The sequence below is a fragment of the Callithrix jacchus genome, chromosome 13 (genome assembly GCF_049354715.1).
Source record: "Callithrix jacchus isolate 240 chromosome 13, calJac240_pri, whole genome shotgun sequence".
NCBI lineage: Eukaryota > Metazoa > Chordata > Mammalia > Primates > Cebidae > Callithrix > Callithrix jacchus.
The window spans coordinates 87,942,744-87,963,858 of record NC_133514.1 but is presented as its reverse complement, the minus strand read 5'-3'; the positions used below and the strand labels follow the sequence as shown (position 1 = coordinate 87,963,858).

General features: G+C 42.7%; 1 protein-coding gene across 5 annotated transcripts in view; it reads right to left on the bottom strand.

Annotated features, from left to right (window-relative positions):
• The window catches only part of SETBP1 (SET binding protein 1), a 378,635-nt gene that overhangs the window by 104,329 nt on the left and 253,191 nt on the right, over nt 1–21,115 (bottom strand). For all 5 annotated transcript variants that reach the window (XM_017963440.4, XM_035270919.3, XM_035270920.3 and 2 more), the window contains exon 4: nt 4,670–8,129. In XM_017963440.4, the coding sequence (XP_017818929.3) occupies nt 4,670–8,129 (3,460 nt within the window). The remainder of the gene's footprint in view (nt 1–4,669; nt 8,130–21,115) is intronic.

The window sequence follows — 21,115 nt, the reverse complement described above, 5'->3', positions numbered from 1 at the left end:
TTCAGCTAGTGAGTGTGAGAGATAAGACTTGGACAGATCTTCCTAATCTTATGTAAACTGCACGGTAGCCATTAGCGAATTAATCTTTCATTTCCTCCCACAAGAGGACTCAGAATTGGACTTGGATTAAGGTTAAAAAGACTGTATTTCATCAGCTTCCCAGGTTTTACTCTCTTTATTCCTGGTCCTAATTTTCTCCTTCCATTAGTCCCCTTCTTCCTTTTATTCCATTTTAAGGAAATGATCCTCAAAGCTTTCTTTCACATAGTTTTCATGACATTTCATGCATGTGGTTAATTCCCTCATCTGGATGACTGCTTGAAGGAGATTTTTGTATTATTTTTGGCTTGGGCATCCATATCCTGCCAGTGAGTGACAGCAGAGACTGCCTCCTCTAATTTCTACAGTGTTGATAAGAGGAGTTGGCAAAGGGCAAGATAGAAGGCACAGGGAGAGGTGGAGGGGACCGGGTACCAAGGAATCCAGCTACCTACATGGCAGGATTTGGATATCTGAGATGTGTGCTCAGAATCAGTTCTCAGCCTCCACTCATCATGAGGAAAGTACTTGACATTTGGGAACTTGGGATGGCCACATTTTTAACAATGGCATGAAACTAAGAGGTACACATGTAGATTCAGTCATCTCACTGTTTTTTAAAAATTATCTGATAGGAGTTTGGACAGCAGTTGTCATGAGGTCTCAGTATCTGGCATAACTTTAGGACAGAGTATGCAAAGATTGTTTCCAAGTGGTCTGAAGAGAAAACGTCACTCATCACTCTTCCACCGCCTTAAGAAAACTTGGCTTTGAGGGCACATGGCATCATTCTGACTATGCACTGTCATCCCTGGGCTATGCATTTGCTCTTCTGGCCCTCTGCTGCATGCTAGTGTGCAAGAGATGGCAATGCCTGCCCACAGAGAGGCCCAAATAGGGGCCAATAAGGCTTATACCAATTCTGAGATTGCACCTTCCCACTATTTATCCATTTTCTGGCCTCAGGCAAGCATTTTTATAAATGGACATTTAGCAGATGGTATGCATTTAGAAAACAGGCCAAAAGAGCCACTGCATTCTGAAACCAAAAAAAGGAGAAGTTAAAATACAGAAAAATGTTCAGGAGTCCGTACTGCATCCTATCTCTAGGTGTATCGGAAGAGGGCTAACAAGATAATGCAGTCATCTGCTGGGCCAGGGAGACAAATGAAAGATTTCCCAAGCAAGAAAAAGGAAATGGAGTGTACAACTGCTGCTATTGCTAAATAGGGTCTCTAATTCCTCTCTCCACAATGGTAATGACTCACATTTATATGGTGTCTTTTTCAGCTCTGATTTTAGGGAACACTCAAAGCCTTCTCTTGACTCTGCTCCTAAATCTGGTACTCAACAGGCTAAAGGATGACATCTATATTTATACTGTATCTATTTTAGAGAAGAATAGCTCATTTGAAATAGGACATTCAGATGCTAAGGAAATGAATCAAGTGTGAAGAAGAAAAAGGTGGAGGGAGAGAAGTTATAGAAAGTGCAGATGCTTATTTCCTATCATGACCCTCAATATTAACCAGCTGAATACACACCTTCATGCACATAAAGTCACTGAAAGCTCTTAATGCATCTAGTAGGCTCAGCCTCATCTCATCTGCCTCCTGTCTTTTCATGGAACTTAGCACTCTTCAGTGTGTATCATAAGGTGAATGCTCCTCAGGGAGTCTTGACAAACTCTGACATTGGATTCTATGTGATGCTAAAGCTATTTTTCTCTCATGCTTTGGGGGCACAGCAATGAAGGAGACATTCGAGATATAGGCAATGTGAGGCTAAGGCTTGGATGGAGGGGAATAAGAGGGAATCTGGTCTGTCTCACTAAGAAGCTCAATGAGATATGCAGGAACATCAGGTATAGCTCACAGAGATGTAGCAGCCACCAACAATTATGATTCATCAAAGTTCCGGGAAAAAAATAAGCTCATAGAGGACAGAGATAGACACAAAACAGTGGCAAAAATAACTCAGAGAGCTGGATGTTAGCAAGGACAGAGGTAGAAGTTATGTCTGTCCATGGTGTGCCTCCAGGCTGATATTCAGAAAAGGTAAGGCCATAAAGATTCCTTCTCCACTGGTCAGGAATTGAATAAAGGATTTCTTCTTTCCTTAATTACTCTCTTCTATAATCATCACATAATCATTGTGCAGACACCTTAGGGAAGGGCATGTGATCTGAGGATGAGTAAGATTCCGAAAGCACAGATATGACATAGAGGAGCACTGGACTGGGCACCAAGGGCTGTGTTCTACATATAGCTTTCACTCGCTCAGTGACAGGCAGTCAAGCTTCAATGCAGCAGGCAAAGTTCTGGGCTTAGAATCAAGACCAATGGCTTTTTGAACCTAGAGAGTTCACTTGATCTCTTTGAGCCTCAGTATCCTGATCTGTAAATATAGGAATAAAAGTGTCAGCCTTCTAAGATTGAAGGAAGGGCGTTACACAGAAACTTATATGAACTGGCTTTCAAAATGGAGGCACACTATACACAAGAGGTCTGGCCCAACCCCTTAAGTTACAGATGGGCAGACAGTACCTGAAAGAAGTGGAATCCATGCCTAAGGCCACACAGAGAATTAGTAACAGAGTTGGACCTTGTATTCAGTTCTTCAGGTGGAATCCAGTTCTCTTTCATGACATTGTCATGATACCTATTTCTCTACACCTCGAGTGTCTGGCAGAAGATCAGAGGAGAAGATGCGACAGGGATGAGGAGGAGTTTTAATGAAGTGATGAGCGTTATATAAATGCAAACATATGAAAAGCAATACAACTAGAGTGGGGGCACACAATGACTGGATGTGAGCCCCAGCTGGGAAACTTTATGAAGTCAACCAGCACTCAGCAATACAGCGTGGCCACAGACAAATCCTGGTAAAATTGCTGAGAAACCTAACTTGCAAGAACATCTGGTTTTAGCTTCTTGAGATTTTTCTCTTTGGGTCTGTTAAGTTAGGATTTTTGCTTGTAGGTTCTTAACAATAACCCCTCATCATTATTTTCTAGCTAAATAAGGCTCATACAATTACAAAAATAACATCTTCTGTCCACAGCTAGAGTAAGTCCCATGAATCAGTTTCATCATGCTGAAAGAGATCAACAGTGTTTCTCATATGTCATGCAAGATCCTGTCCAGGTGGGCTTAGTCTGCTCTCGGCATAAAACCAAGCACCTTCCACAAAGTCTGATGATGAGAAATGATGAAGCCCAGATGAGCATGTCCACTTTGGGCAGACACAAAGTGTAGGTCATTTATTACCTTGAGCAAATGCAGGAGATGTGACTGCTAATTGGTCTCTTCATTAACCAAGGAGAACATCTACCACTACAACTCACAAGCTAGTGGTAATTTGGGGTGATCTTTAAGTGGTTTCTACCTCATAATCATATTTCTTCCTGAAATCTGCTGGCCTAGAAAATGTCTCTAATTCTTCATGAATAGACTATTCCTGCCTTCAAGAAATATGGGCTCCCTGGGAAGGGAGAGGAGAAGTGAGTGGTACACATCATACACAGAAGTGAAATCTTACACGAAACCTTAAACAAATGGATGATTGGTTTTTTAAAGCCTGGCTTTAGTCGGAGCATTTTATATTATTTGGGGGCAGGGGGAACATAATAATTTTTTTTTAGCTTCTGCATCTCCTAGGTAAGAAGTTTCTACTATTTTCCTAATAAATAATATGCTCTAGTCTTCTATACGAGTCTTACCATATATGCTGTAAGGCCAGGGTCAAAGGGATTCTTTTGCAGAAATGTGAGGCCCTAAAAGTGGGGCAGGATTTGTGTGGTTGGGGAGGTTAGCAAGGAAATTATGACAGCAACTGACAAGGAATAGGGTCTTTCTAGTAGCAACCAACAATTCAGTTTAAATTAGTAAGAAAAATCCCTTTCTAGTGGGTATGCAGAGAGACACAGTTATAAGGTCTCCTGGAAGCAGGAGGCACACACCACCTTCCAGCCTGTCTCCTTCCACTTAGTGCACAAAAATGACAAGTATCTGAACGTAGTCAAGTCTTCATTTTAGGGGACTGCCCAGGACAGCTTATCGATGCCCGTGGCAAAAATGGAAACAATATGACCCAGGGCTGTGGCTACCTGATCAGTTAGACTTCAGGATTCACTGGCCATCAGCTTCTAATGGCTCTGCAGAGGACTTCTCACATAAGATGTGCGACTTCTGGAGCTGGCATGCCAGATAAACAAGCTAGTCATTTCCTTCCAGGCTTGGCATTCTTGGATCTTATTGGTATTCCTAATAAGTTTGAGAGGCTATATGCAAACAGTAAACTGTACCATTCGATCAGATGAGGACCCAAGAACAGCCTCTTTAATAAAAAACATAACTGTAGTGTGTATGACTGCAGCCTAGGCAGCTATTAGGGTTACGGCTTCACAGTTTCTCAAACAATGGCTCCAGGAAAGAGGAAAGGTAGTAGATACCAAGTAAACATTCTATAAAATGTGCGGCAAACTCAAATGTGCAAGGAGATCCATTTAAATTTGATTCCCACCTCTTTGCAAGCTAGGGAACACAACATGCCACAGATGTGTCTAAGGTACAAAGCCCAGCAATTAAATAACTAGACAGTCCAAGTCTGAAGAAAAAGTTAGCCTTACCTGGAGACATGGAGGAGTCATAAGAACTTCTCTCCTTGCGGTTCATCTTGAAAGCCTGGATGTCCTTTTCCCTGTACGTCCCAAAGCCTTCATAGCTCCTCCTTTTATTCCCACTCATGTCACTGTCCCACTTGTCATTAGAAGGGTTCATTTCACTGAACACGTCCAGGTTCTCAGATCTCGTGCTGCCACCATCCCCACCACCGCCAGAGTATCTTTTTGTGCATGAGTCCACAGGCTCACTGCTCAAGTCTCCTTTTTCCTTGGCCTGTGTCCAATGCTGGGCATCAGAAAGTGACAGTGTAGACAGGGTGTCCACCTCAAAGTTGTTCTTAGAAGCTTTGTGGCCGGCTTCACTGTGCTGGTGCTTCTGTTTCTCCTTATGCTTGTTCTTCTCACTCACCAGCGGGAGCTCTTTGTCTGCACTACTCAGCCGCTCGCTCAGGATGTGGCTGGAGAAGCCTGTGGCTTTGCCTGCAAAGAGACCGCTCAGGTTGTCATGGGTCCCGAGGAGCCGGTCTTCCTTGTGCTTATGCTTGTGTTTGTGTTTCCTCTTATGGAGCCGACTGCTGGACAGACTGGCACTGCCAACCTTGGGAGGGTTCAGAGAAGGCTGGATGTCACCGAGGCCCATGCTAACAGGTCCCTGCAGGTGTACTCCATGCTTAGCTTTATGCTTAGCTGCACCGGACATCTTTACATGGGAGTTTGTGTGGAACTGAGGTGGTGGCACTGTTGGCCTCATGAATGGGGAGGCTGCTCCAAGCGTGTGCGATAGGTACAAGGGAGCTGGGTACTGACCGTAATAACCAAGGTTCATCATAGGCATTGATGTGTAAGGCATTCCATAGGGTGCATAGTAACTTCCACTGGGAATAGGGTAGCTGAACCCTTGTAAAAAAGGCACCTTTGTCATGGTGTCATTGGTTTTTGCAGGCCTACCACGCTTCTTCTTTGACTTCAAGTCTGAAGTCCTACGAAGATAGAGCAACGGGTCGTACTGGATATATGGCACCGGGTAATAGTGATCAAAATTAATACGAAAAATGCTGGGATATGGATTCTCGTGGTAGAAGGTGTAACTCCGGTGGGAGATTCTGAACACTTGGAACTTGGTGATGAGCTCCTCCAGGTCTGCCAGAAACTGGAGGTCATCGCGGTTTTGCAGGCTTTTCCGTTTCCTCTTGTGCTTTGGCTTCTTGAGGCTTTCGTGGGCCAGAAAGTTGTCCACAATGAGATGCTTCTGCCGGTGGCCATGCCGGTTCTTTGTGCTGGTGTCTGACGGAATGGCCTCCGGGTTGTCCAGGGAGCAGAAGTCAAAAGAGTACCGCCTTCGGGATTCTGAACTCTTCTCCGCTTGGTCAGAAGTGCTATTGTTGTCTGTCCCAATGCCGCTGTCGCTGGGGATCGTCTCCTCACTGTGGGACTCGCTCACAGGGGACAGCGTGATTTCCTTTAGGGAGCCAATCTCGCACAGGTGTGAAGGGGAGTTGGCCATCAGTCTCGGTGGAGACAGCTTCCAGGTTCCACTGTGTATTCCCTTTTGGGTTTTGGTTGGAAGAGCACTGATGGGCTGGAGATTTGGCATAGTTTTCAACTCTGAAAAATTGGTTTCAGTGCTGGCAGGGCTCAGGTTGCCATTTGACCCACCTAACTGTGTTGAAAGTGGGTGCATAGCTGCTGGTGAAGACGCCACAAGTGACTGAAAGTTGGAAGGCACGGCTGGAACATCCGGCTGGCTAGAAACAGGCCTGGGGTGCTTGATGGCTGTTTTGGGTTCTTCGGATGGGGGTGGCAGCTCTGCTCTTGGCTTCCTGCCCCGCTTCTTGCCAATGTAGATGGTTCCCCTCTTACTGACATTAATCTGCTTGCCCAGTTTGCTTTCAATGGCTGCTGCCCCAGGGCTGGTCTCTGGGGGAGCTTTTGCCTTCAGAGCAACGCTGCTGGAACAGGACAAGATTTGGTTCAAGATGTTTTTCCTCTTTAGTGTCTTCATCTTATTGATAGTTTTGATGGTCTTCTTATCCAACACGCCGAGCTTTCCAACTTTCTTGTGAAATTTCATCTCACTCATGGGTTTGTCCTCTCCCGGCACGAGCTGGGCCAACTTCGCTAGATTGCGGCGTCGCTTTCTTTTCTTAGTGCCAGGAAACTCTCGGCTGATGGGACTGACGGGGCTGGTGGAAGTACCCTCATGAATCGTCTCAACTGTGAGCAAAGGCTGCTTCTTTGGTCGTCCCCGCTTCTTTTTGACTGGAGTGATCACAGTAAGACTGTCTGTGTTGGTGTACAGAGGGCTGGATGGGGTGATGGGATACGCAGACGGGGGCTCCAGCATCAGTTTATCAGAGGTGGCCATAACTGCCTCTCGAAGCATGCTGCTGGGTTTCGGTTTGCTGCAAGTCCACCTTCGTTTTGCAGCAAATTTTGGATGTTGGATTTCCGGCAGCTTTCTTGATGGAGAGTGATCTGTGCACGTTGGAGGTGTCATGACCATGGGTGGCTTCCGCGGCTTAGACACACCTCCTGGGATAACTTTCTCAGCATTTCCACCAGTTTCAAGGCCAACTGAGGGGGACTCATTCTCTATCATTTTACCCAACTTAGGGACACGGGGATCCTTCTTATTCCCCTCAGAGCTGGAAAGTATCCTGTTAACGACTTCACTGCTCATAGTGAGTCCAGAAGCCAGGGCTTTCTCTGGGATGATCTTTTCCACCACTGCTTTAATGGACTGTCTCTTTTTCCTCTTATGGTTGGTTGGATCCAGAGAGGGTGCCTTGATGGGGATAGTAATCCGGACATGACTTGGGTCATTTTCAGGATTACTGGCAGAACTCACGTTCTGCCTGGCTGGTGATGCCTCTTGGGCACTATCTGCAGAATAACCTTCCCTTTTCCCTTCTGTATTGTCAAATGCTTTCTGGGTATTCTTGACCCAATCCAGGTCTGGGTTTGGTATGGTCTGAATTATCACATCTTTTTTACTGGACTTTTTCTTGCTGCTCACAGTAGGTGGTTCTGGGGGCTCCTTTGTACCTCCTCCATCTTGATCCAACAAGGGCTGAAGCCCATTGCACTCAGCAGAGCTGCTGGGTGGGGCTGGTGAGCTATGGCTGCTTGGGGATGGAGCCACACCTCCCAAGAGCAGATCTTTGTTACTGTTAGACAACTGACTCCACGTGTTCCCTGCACTGCCTTTCTTACCCTGGGCCTTTGTAAAGGAAGCCACGGGCTCAAGAGCTGGGATCTTGCTGGTGGTTGCAGTTTCTCTGCCAGACTCTGGACTGATGAAGCAATTCTGAGTGACGGGTCCACTGTCAGAGTTGGTGGACCAGTCCATGTGGTTCTGGCTGCTGCTTTTTTGCTGGTGCTTTGGTTTTAAGGTGTCACCGGTGAAGTCCTGTGGGAGGCCTGTGTCATAATGGAGAGCTGAATGTTTCTGGGGCCTCTCGTAAGCCTAGGGGTGAGTGGAGTGAAAAGGTAGAGAGAGAGAGAGAAACAAAGATGAGCATGTTGAAGCTACTTAATATTTAACATCAAAAGTCTGAAAGTTGGAAATGAATACCTACGTGAAGAGCCACCTTTATTGTCAGAATGTTTTACAGAGGTTTTCTCAATCGAAGTGGTAAAGATATATTGCACTGGTTTTGAATATCAGTAAGCATGCTTTAATTGTTGCCTTTTCTCCCAGAGTAAGAGGAATCTTGACCCACCTTGGTTTAATGCAATCTTTAGAGAGAGGAAGGAGGGGCCCTAAAGGTCACTTAGCCCAATGCCTTTTTACATTTTTACAGTTGAAGAAGCTGAGATGAGACCTGAACAACGGAGAGTCCTGCCAAAGAGGGCAAATCCCAGGAGAGAATTGGAACTTCCGGACTCCCTGTGTTCTTTCACCTAACTCTGGCAGCCTCTTATTTCTGTCCCTGTTTCTCTTCAAATGTATGCACTTCCTCCTGTTCCAGTTCATTTGAGCTTGTACTTGGTCTTAGAGTTCAACATCTCTGCACAAGTAGCTTATAAGGAACCACTTTAACCAGTAAAACCAGCCCAGGCTGAGGAATTAAGGGGAGATGGGTGACTCCTACATGGGAGAAAGTGGACTAATCAAGAGCATAGAGAAGAAATGGGAAAGAAAAGAAACATACAAGAATTGTCCTAAGCCTTCAAATCCTTATGGACTCTAGGAGTGTTGCTGTGTTTGGGGGTGAGCGTGCAAAGGAATCTTTAAACTTATATTATGCACTTATTGCATTCTTGAGGAAACTCTTAAGATAGTTTCAAAAGGAACCTTGAGACTGCTAGACAAATGTCAGGAAAAAAAGCCATTGTCATTCAAGATCACTCCTCCGAACTTTGTCAACTGTGTCTCCCCTTCATTGATTCTAAAGGAATGTCTCCAGCATCTTCCTTAGGACTGACTCTCTCCAGCTAAAATTAAAAGCTAAACCTGGTGCTAGAGTCATAACATAATCAGTGTCTACAAAACCACAATGGGAATGGAGAATGAATGCATCGTTTGGAGATTTTAAAGCTATTTTTAATAAAAATATTCTTTCACCGTTCCAGATGGATTTTAAGCCATGCTACTAGTACAAAGAAGCATTCCTTAAGGTTTATTATAAGCCCAAGTTATAGAGTAGTAAACTTACAGGATATATTAGCTTAATAACTATTAAAGAAGCGAAAATATTAGTAAAGTGAAGAACGCTTTGAATAATAATCCCTCTAAGAAGTATATGATAATTGACTTCATGAATTTAGAAACTTTTGGCTGGTAATTATCTATCTATCTATCCATCCATCCATCTATCTATCTATCTTTTTATATCTCATTTTATCTCTATCTATTTTTCATTGAAGCTATATAACTTATGCTTTATAGGAAAACATGTCTTATAGCCCCTGCTAAGAGTCAAAACACAGATGGCATACAGCATTACAGGGACAATTCGAGGGAGTCATGCAACTAGGATTTCCTTCACACTAGCTTCTGGAATCCCTAGGGTTATTTCCTGCCTCCCTGATTTTGTGAAATCCTGTTTATACTTACAGTATTTTCTAAGTATCATAAGATAGTTTCCTCAAGTGAAGCCTGTAAATACCCAGGGGAAAATTAAGAAAACAATTTATTTAATTTTTTTATTCATCTTGCAACTCACAGTAGAAACGCTACCATCATCAACATATAGAGAATTAATCCTACCACTTGAGGGTGTTTACTAGCATTACTGCTGCTGACATAAGCTGCTATTCCATTTTCAACAACAACATAGAAATCTTATTTGTGGCATAAAATATTAAGTGCCACTTACTTATCTTTTATGAATCAGGGCATTGCTAATTTCTATTTATGCTCTGGACCATAGCTGGCACTCTGTGTTTACTCACAGGATCACAGGTTTAGAGGAGCTCATGGAGGTTAAGTTTTTTGCTCCTTAGGATATCAGTGTATGATGAGTCATACTGGAGCATCTTGAGGGTTAGTAGGAGTGATTATTAAAAATAACAGTGAGACAAAAGGTGTGACTGTTTTGGACCTGGGTAAAACAAGACTTGCAGTAGCCTTCTTTCTTCCCACCTCTACCTCCATTACTTTTCTAGTTCTGGGAACCAAAGTCCAGGGAGAGGCTCCATGGTGATGCCCGGCCAGGATCTTGGGCCCTAACTCCTACCATTTTTTCCTCTCTTGTTCCATTATCTCATTCTTGGTACCTACCAGAGTCCCTAATTAATGTTTTCTTCATATTCTGGCTCAATCCTTGGGAGACTCGCCTACCTTACAGAAATACCCCTAATATAAGTTTTCATGAAATCATGTAACATATCTTTGTGGTACTTACCATAGTTTGAGTTTTACATTTGATTTGTCTGCTCATTGAATTAAATGCCTATCTCACCTTCTTGCCTGTACACACCATCACAGAGGTACAGGAAGAGCACTTGGCACACAGTAGGCACTCCACAAAAATCTACTGATTGAATGAAGAAACATACATTTTACTACAAGTATCTCGTTTAGTCAATAGTCAGATAAATGATCTGCAACATGTTGTCTGCAAACACATTGGCTGCCTTGAGCCTAATTTCTTATTCTCTGTATATCTCCTACATGTGCCACTGCCTCCCATAAAGACATCTATCACAGTCTTTATACTGTTAGGTGGCATTTATTTGTGTACTTTTCTGTCTCCTTTTCCTACACTATAAGTACTTTGAGGTCAGAGACTTATCATCTTATCCCCAAGGCCTACTACAAAGCCAAGTACCCAGAAAGCTCTCGATAAATGCTTGTTAAATAAATAGATAAATGGATGAGGTGCCTATTACCACGGCAAAATATACAGCTGCACGCAAAAGACAATACACCACTAATCTGTCATTTGATGATGGCTCCTAATGAAACTGGAACACTGAAATGCATTAAGTGCTAAGCAAGAAATCCTTCCCAAATACTTAAAGACGAAAGGAGCTTATAAGGTAACTCCCCTTCAATGCAATTTTTACTGTTAGTTCTTTCCCATCTCCTAATTGTTTCACTTTTCAATTAACTCTGCCTTTGGAGAAGGCCATGAGACTGTCAGAAGGGTAGATTTCACCCTGGCAGTTGAAAGGTGGGGGCCTGCTCACTTACACCCAGGGCAGACCAGCTGAGAGTAATGCAGTTAAGCATGCCCGGTCCCTGGTGCTTCCCTGGACCACTGCCTGATCGCATTGTTCCTACCATTTCAGCTGCAATCTGCCCTGCTGGGAGTGCTCAGCAATCAAAGTGCGGGGTGGACAAAAGGGAAGCAAAACAAAGGATCAGGGGCAACGGTGTGGGGGAGGAGGGATTGGTGCTTTAAGTTCTTCACTCAGCTGGGCTGCAGAGAAGGGGCAGGGAGGACCCAGAAGGAGCGCTTTCTAAGAGGTCCAAAGAACAAGGCCTCCTCCAGCCTTGGCTGATGGCTATATCCCATTGCAATGTGCTTCATCTGTCAGCCATGACATATTATATACACAATAGTGAGGCTGTCAGTTCCAATATGTCGTTTTCTGAGAATTGAGCACTTACTCCATCCAGACAGAGATGGACAGGGCAAGCTGCAAGAAGCGGGAAGCACATACCACAGCCTCTCCCGCCCGTCCTAGTGGTTCGGAGAGATGATAAATTATTGGGCTCTCTGACTCAGGTCTTTATTAAAGACTCCTCTTGTCTTTAAGTATTTGGGAAGGATTTCTTGTTTAGCACTTAATGCATTTCAGTGTTCCAGTTTCATTAGGAGCCACCATCAAATGACAGGAGATGCAGCACATCTCCTTTTTCTCTTTAGATTGAGGGTTTGGGGGTTTATTTTTGTCTTTTTGATAAGACCTGAGTCCTTTAAAGTCTTTATATTATACTCAGCACTCAGCAGGACTGTCTCCTAAAACAGTTAACATGTGAGCTAACAGTCAATGATGTTCCACATTGAGTACACAATTCTGGTGAAAAACTTTCAATACCAAACTAAGCATGCTTCATGGCTGCCTGGCTGCCTTCCACCTCTCTCCCCATTCCCAAGAGTTGATTGTGAAATTCATGGCTGTTTTGAAGGTGTGGCTCACTTTTATAAGAAAAATGTTTTCCATGCACATCGAGCCTAGGTCGAATGCTTCAGTGAAACTCTGAAAACACTAGGCAGATCTGTGCTTACAGTATTTCTTCAGGGAAGCAAGTTCTTCTGTAAAGAATTCTTTTGTAAAGTAGTTAGCTATTCTCTCCCCTATAAGTTGACTAAATAATATACATTTAAATTGTGTGCAAGTCAGGTTTCTTTTTAAAAAGTATTATTTTTAGTTTTTCAAAACAAATTAGATCACTGAGTAAAATCTTAAAAAATCCAAAAAATGGGAAGAAAATGAGGAACCTATCCTAATCTCAGACTTACCTAAAGCAAAGTTTACTGCAATAAGATGAGTAAATGGTGATTTCAATCTAAGAAAAATCACAAAACTCATTAAAACAAACAAAAAAAAAGCCTTACTTTGCGGGAGATAAACTACTCTTTTGGGTTAGCTATGCCTGTGCTACTTTCTGCTGACACCAATAATTTAAAAGTACTGTTTGTAAGATATTTTGGGTTACATGAGCAGGAAAATATGCCTGGGTATGGAGCAATGAGGGAGGCCTCATCTCTGAATTTGGCACTTGGCACTTCTAATGATGTGCTCCTAGATCACTGCATCAGAATCGCTTAAGGTGCTGGATATAAATACAGGTACCTGGGCCCACTGTAGACACACACATTCAGTCTCTCAGGGACAGAATGAGGAATATGCATTTTTCTCTCCAGGAGAATTCTGATGTACAACCAAGTTTTCAAACCACTAATCTAATGTTTTAACACCACATTTATTCTCTAGGGTAGAGCCCTTCTGTGTTTGCTATAACATTCACAGCAGTTTTTGGTGATAAATATGCAGAACCAACCATCATAGGCCTGTTAGGATATGCAAGTTAACAACACTAAGCATTCCTGTTGTGCTCACTGAACTCTGTAATTTACATAGTAAGAAACTCTAACACAGTTCCCTGTGTAGGTATTCCAAGTGCAAGGTGAAGAGGACAGAAGAACCAATGATTTGAGTGGATAAGGCAGGCCGGGCCTGGTGACTTATGCCTGTAATCCCTGCACTTTGGGAGGCTGAGGTGGGTGGATCACTTGGGGTCAGGAGTTCAAGATCAGTTCAGCCTGAACAACATGAGAAAACGCTGTCTGTACAAAAAATACAAAAATTAGCTGGGTGTCATGGCATGCACATGTAATTCCAGCTACTTGGGAGGCTGAGGCAGGAGAATCACTTGAACCCAAGAAGTGGAAGCTGCAATGCACTGAGAGTGCACCACTGCACTGCAGCCTGGGCAACAAAGAGAGACTCTGTCTCAAAAAAAGGAGGAGGAAAGAAAGAAAAAGAAAGAAAAGAAGGAAGGAAGGAAGAAAGAAGGAAGGAAGGAAGGAAGGAAGAAGGAGGGAGGGAGGGAAGGAGGGAAGGAGGGAAGGAAGGAAGGAAGGAAGGAAGGAAGGAAGGAAGGAAGGAAGGAAGGAAGGAAGGAAGGAAGGAAGGAAGGAGAGAGAAAAAGAAAGAACAAATGAATCAGGAATGTGAGTGTTCATAACCTCCCACCATGGGATTCCAAACCCCTGGGAAATAAGCAAGTGCTCAGACCTCAGCAGGAGCTGTGTGTGGGGAGACAAAGAATGCAACCACAAACTGTGTGACTAGATTAAAGGTTCTCAACTCTGGCTGTATGTTAGAATCATCTAGGAAGTTTTGTAAAGATCAACATACCTGAGATCTGACCCAGTGCAATTAAATCAACATTCTGGAGGTGGAACCTGAACAGTGGTACTTTTTCAAAGCTCTCAGGTGATCCCAATGAGCAGACAGAGTTGAGAACCACTTGATTATATCAAAGACAGGGTCTGGGTTAAGGACTAGAGAGGCTCTGATATTATCAAGAGATGTTTCAGCTCAGTGGTTTCAAATGTGTTTCACAAAGTCCCAGGATTTGGCAAAGACATTTCTGAACTGTAGCCAGTGGATGGGGCAAAAGAAATGTTTCAGACCTTCATTTTAACCCCCAAGCCCCCAATGGAACAAATGAGCCTAGCAAGGGGTTTCATTTAAGAGAGAGATAGAGTGAAACAGTTCTGTCATTTAACTTAAAACATAACTGAAAAATTACCATTTAGGCTCACGAACAGGAGGAATGCATAGGCCAACTTCCGCTGAAATTGTCCCAAAGCTTATCTCTCCTTAGCCCAGTTCATTCCTGCATTTGCTACTGGTAGCTATAGAAGAATGTCACTAAGTATCTTTTTTGTACCATGGTCTTATGATTCTTTGATTCCAATGGACACAGAGAAGCTACCCAGCTCCTAAATGAATATGAAGTTTCCAATTACATATGTAAACTGAACCCATCCTCATATCTTGTCACCCTGGGAATTCACCTGGATGTTATTCCCATAAAATTAATTCTTATTTGCTCTCTAGGGGCTGTGGATGATACTAGAGCACTTCTTTTACTGAAGGTGATAACAGCTCATACATGACTGAAGCCCCTATCATATGTCTCTTTGAGTATACAATAATTCCGCATAACTCAAAATAATCACTGACTTGGTTTCAGCCATGATAGAGTAATAGGTAGGAGATATAACCTTTCTATGGAGATACACATAAAACTAAATAAACAAAATATATATAATAATTGTTTTTAGGCAGTAGACAATAGACAATACAGGCTAAGATTCTGGATAAGGGAAACTCATGAGGTTCCAGGTAGCCCTAGTTTTCTGCCTGGGAGTAATTTCTGATCTGGGCATTGGAAGAAAAGTGCAGATAGCTGTGATTTCGCTGGGCAGACAAAACCAAGATCAGAGTTTGGGGCTCCTAAGGAAAATGGAATTTGCAGGTTAGGATACCTGAGAAAAGGGAGCTATGTAGAAAGGAACCCTAAAAACCTTCATAGGGATTATCTTAAGTCTCGGGAAATGTTTTAATCTTCACTTGAAGGTAAGACCTCACAAAGCCTAGCAGAGATCAGCTACCAGGAGCTGTAAGCTGAACATACAGTCCTTAGGACATATAGTATTGAGAAAGGTTAGATTTCTCACAAGAGCGGGGAGGCTTCAGTGAATATTCCAGGCATTGGACTCTTGGAAATGGAACTCCTTAAGAGCAGAATTATTCCAGCTCTAGAATAAAAGCTACTTGAGTTCCTCCCTAACAAATTCTGAAAAGAACTGTTGATAGCATAAAACTGATCTGCCAATAAATTAACTGCTGGTCAGAAAAAAAGTCAAAACATTTTAAAGGAAAACAACAAAATCCAAACTCTACAATACAGCATCCACAATATACAGGACACAATAAAAAAATTTACTAGACAGGCAAAGAAGCAAGCAAATGTGACCCACAATTAGGAGGGTAAAACCCAATCCAAGGCTCTCAAACAGCTGTTATGAAAATGTGTAAGTATTTAAAAGAATAGAAACACACAATTGACGAACACATGGGAAGTCTCAGCATAGCAATGACTACACTAAAATAATAAAATGAAAATTCTAAATCTGAAAAATACAATATCTGAAACAAAAGAATTCGCTGGAGGGGGTTAACAGCTTCTAGGAAATTGCAAAAGAGAAGTGAAGTAAACATGAAGAGAAAGCAGTAGAAACTATCCAAACTGAAAGACAGAAGGGAAAAGAATAATAATAATTAATAATAATGGAAAGACAGTACCTCACTGATCTGTGGAACAATATCGAGAGGTCTAACATACTGATAATTACAATAGCAGAAGGAAAGGAAAGAGTATTGTATTGTATAAAGACGTATTCACATAGCTAAGAAGCTCAACAAATCCCAGGCAGAATAAACACACCCACAAAAACCACATCTAAGCACACTGTAGACAAATTGATAAAAACCAAAAAATAAAGAGAAAATTTAAAAAAGCAGTCAGAGAAAGAAGAGATTATTTATAGGGGAACAAGAATTATTTCTTATCACACCTGTAACCCCAGCACTTCAGGAAGCCAAGGCAGATGGATCACTTGAGGTGGTCAGGAGTTCAAGATCAGCCTGACCCAACATGGCAAAATTCGTCTCTACTAAAAATATGAAAAAAAAATTAGCAAGGTATCGTGGTGCACACCTATAATCCCAGCTACTTCGGAGGCTGAGGCAACAGAATTGCTTGAGCCCGGGAAGCAGAGGTCACAGTGAGCCGAGATTCCACCACTATACTCCGGCCTGGGCAACAGAATGAGACCCTACCTAAAAAAAAATTAATAATAAAATAAAAAGTCTGACTTCTCATTAATTAGAATATAAACCAGAAGACAATGAGCCAACATCTTTAAAGTACTTTTGAAATGAAAACAAAACAGTCAAATTTCTATATCCAGTGAAAACTTTACAGAAACAATAAAACAAAGAATAAGAGTGCTTTTTCCTTTCCTTTTGGTATGCTCTTTTATGTGAAGGGATATAATATTAGTTCCAAGTAGACTGTGATATTTTAAGGGTGCACATTGTAATCTCTAGGGCAACCAATATTAAAAAAAAGTTGCATATCTAAAATGCTAACAAAAGGAAACATATGGATTGCTAAAAAAATGCTTGATGACTCTAAAAGAAAGCAAAAAAAAAAAAAAGAATGAAGATGGGAAAAACAGAAAATACACAGCAACATAGTAAACTGAAACTCAACAATATCAGTAATTATATAACTCTAGATATGCCAAAAATTGTACACTTCAAGAAAATAAAAGGCAGCTGATCAGAGTGAATAAAAAAGAAAACCTGAATTATATGCTGCTTATAGGAGATACACTTTAAAGACAGATCACTTAAAGGGAAAAGGAAGGAACAAGACATACCAAGAAAACACTAACCATAAGAATGCTGGAGTGATGAAATTAATATAAGGCAAAACAGGCTTTAGAATAAAAAGCATTCCCAGAGATAATTATGGACATTTCAAAATGATACAGAGTCAATTTATCAAGAAGAAACAATAATCCTAAATTTGTTTGTATCTCATAATAGAACCTCAAATATATAAAAAAAACTAAGAGAATTGATGAAATAGATGATTCCACAATCAAATATATTTTAACAATCCTCTCTTTGTAATTGCTGTACAAATTCCCTACAAAATCAGAAAAAACCTGCAGAGGTTTCATCTACTATCAACCAACTTACCCTCACCCAATAACTGTAAAATATCTTTGTCAAAATATGCTGTGCCATAACAAGTAGGAATAGCCAATGAACACATATCAATTTTTCAAACATTATTTTCCATCAAAGAAATGTCAATTAAAACCACAATGAGATACCACTACACATTCACTGGGATGGCTAAGATTAAAAAGACTGAAAACAACAAATGTTGACACGGATCTGAGGCAAATGGCACTCTCAAACATTGCTAGAGGGAGCACAGAACAGTAAAAATCACTTTAGAAGATGTCTGCATGTCTTTTAAAGTTAACCCCTGGACCCAGCAATTTCACTCTTATGTATTTACCCAAGAGAGAAGAAAACATAAATCCACAATTATACCTTTATAAAAACTTCATAGCAGCTTATTCAGAGTTGTTAGCACCTAAAAAATGGTTCAGGTGCTGATCAAAGGGAGAAAAGACAAACTCGTCTATAAAAGGAACCAAGCATGGACACACACTCCCACATGGATAAGCCACACACATACACATAACTGTGCTGAGCTAAAGAAGCCAGACCCCAAGATCCATACTGTACCATTCCATTTATATAAAGCTGTAGATCAGGCAAAACAAACCAGTTATGATAGATGTCAGAACAGTGGTTACTTCCAGGGTAGAGTGTGGTAGGATGGGGGCTGGAAAGGGCTGGAATGGGCATGAGGGAGTTTCAGGGAGTTATAGATGTACTTTGTGTCTTGATAGGAGTGTGAGTCACACAGCTGTGTACATTTGTCAATACTCTGTGAACTGCATACTTAAGATCTGTAAATTTCAGTATATGTACATTTAACCTCAATCACGTTTTAAAAAAGTCAAAGATGATAAATCCATTCAAAAATAATGCCTATGAACTCCCTATCTCTCTCTCTCTCTCTCACACACACACACACACACACACACACACACACACACACAGCCAAGGGCAGAAAGCAGGGGCCTTTTCCTTCCAGTGAAACCTAGAAGCAGCCTGCAAGTCACTCATTGTTTCCCCTTCCCAGGTCCTCACTCTCTTCTGCACAGGGACAGCTGACTGAGTTGATCTCAAAACAATAGAGCCTGAATCAAGAAGTGCTGGTGGCTTCTGCAAACACCACTGTTCTCTCCTCTCCTCCTCCCAGTGGTGTCCCTAACCCGGGCCACCAGATAGAAAGGTGAAGCTCCTCTCCACCCCAACCACAAATTCACCTCTCTCCGAGGTAAGGAAGGAGGCTTGACAAGAACCTGGCTCACAAATCAAAGTTAACACTGCCCCGCCTCCTCTGTAAATCATGTGAGATCCATCTGGGTAATGGCTCCTCCAGTGTAATTCCCTATTAAGAGGCTTTATCTGGAGAGATAAGCAGCTGGTTTCCGTGTCACTAATTGCTGTCTGCTGTGATTTTAAAACATCTGCACCATTGTGCTCTTCATTTTCATATTCTAATCACCCTGAAACTTGAAAAAGGTACATCATTGATTGTTTCTATGGGTTAATTAGTACACAGTCTCCTTGTAGAGACAATTTAGAGGCAGCCAGAACCTCAATCAGGAAGTTTGTTTTAAAAATTAATAACATTGGCAGTGGCTGGAGGGACTGTCACGTTCAGGGACGTCTCGGGACGCTCCTGGTGGGGGAGCCAGCCTTTGTTATCCTCCCCAGAGGAGGGAAGCCAACTGGGGTATGGGACCAGACAGCAGGGAGTAATAGCATTGAGGAATGCAGGGGCCTGGGACCTGGCTTGGTCCAGAGTGGTCCTGACCATGGTGTCTGCCCCCTCAGCTCCCTCCATTGCTCCCTCTCCCCACCCCCACCACCCTTCCAATTAGTGGAGTCCCTTTCCCTGTCAGCACAGATCAGGACTTTGCTGAGGAGAACCAGAATATCTGGAGGTGACAGGAATGTGTTGAAACGCTATGAACATGAGAGATCATTTTATATTTTAAACTCTGTTCATTGTTCTCTTCCCCTTCCACGTTTAACTATGGGAGTGGGGAGAAAGGAAGAATGGAATGGAGAGGAAAGAGCCTGAACGAACAGTGGAGTGAGAACTGCTCACATTCAGATTGTACAAGAGTCACCTGGGGGGTTCTGCTGAACCGCAGATTCTGATTTTGGAAGTTTGAGATGGGCTGCAAGTGTGCATTCTAACAAGCTCCCAGGTGGAGCCCAAGGACTAGCATCTGAGTGCTGTCCTTCTCCTAAGACCTGGATCAGCTTCACTGTTCCTGAGGTCTAAGGAATGGCTGGAAGGCCACACTAGATGGCACTATTCAGGTGCCAAGGACCCACTGCCCCTGTTGGGGAGGGTCAGGCTGTGTGCCCAGGATGGAATCTCAGCCCTATATACCATTAACTGGACATGTCACCTGACCTCTTATACCTGAGCTTCCTCATCTAGAAACTAGTAGTGGCTACTTTAAAGGGAAAGTTGAAAGCATTAGAAGTTGAAGTGTCAAGTATTTAACAGAGTTCTTGGTCCCTAGTAGGCATTATATAAATATAGCTATTATATTCCCATACTTTTCAGCAAACTGTTTTTCTGAAAACAGCATCCAGCAGAAATAGGGTATAGGGTGGAGACATTCACCAGAGAATGCCTCATTTAAAATCAGATGGTTATTTCTTGCAATCTTATTCATTCTGTTCACCCTCTTGGCTGCTGCCTCTCACCACTTTCTACTCCCAACCTAGCCTGATCAGAGCTCGAGATCTTCCTGCACAGCGCCCCTTGGAGCTACCTGACAATACGCAATCACAGAGAGCTCACTTCTGCACAGATTTCCTCGATCTACCTCTTAAATATTGCTTTCCTGTTGAGAGCTGGAGTCTATCTGCCTGTCCTTGGATAACTCTGGCAAGCAGGGGAGACAGGCGTCCCTTTCTGTGTTGCCTGACATCCAAGAACTAGGTCACTGCAACTGAGAGAAAATGTACCCCGGAAGAGACTTCCCAGCACCCCCTCCTATGACTGTTTTTAGCAGGCCTCCAGTGGCCAAGAAATGTGTGGGAAAAATTATAAAAACTGGACTTTTGATAATGTGACTTACAAATAAAAAAACAGCCTCTCAGCAGTAGAGCTGGAAGCTGACTTCAGAAAACTTACGGAAAGAGTGAGGTAAATTAGTGTGGACCTGCAAGGCGACCACTTCAGAGACAGCCAAGGGGCAGACGTGGAGGGGCTAATTGGAACACAGTGGCATCCCTGCATCCTTCCAAGAGGGATGCGGAGGGCTCCAGATTGCACTGTTCAAGTGCCAAGAACCTGCCACCCAGCATTGCACTACAGCACCATGGCTCCATCTTTTCCAGCAGCAGCCTCTACCCTCCCTGCTCAGGCATCTGAAAGCCTCCAGTGGGGTCCTGGGAGCCCTGGACTGGGATCCTGGGGGATGAAGCCAAAATTAGGGTGCCATCCTGATTCAGATACATTCTGCAGTAGGAAAGCATTGAGTGACAACTGCAGACTCATCCTGTCAGAAGAATTATACGGAGCAACATTTCAGTTTTCAAAATGTGTTAGCTATTCTTCACCGAGGCTTTGTTCTCCATTCTACTCCTCTCAAAAAAGAAAGAAACATAACACCTTCTTGTCTCTTCTTTGAGAATTGGTAGCTTACAATGAAGTGGCAAAATTAGTGTGGTGGAACATTCATATGTGAATGTCCTATCTGTAACAACCTGTAGCCCCTTGAGAGGCAGGGC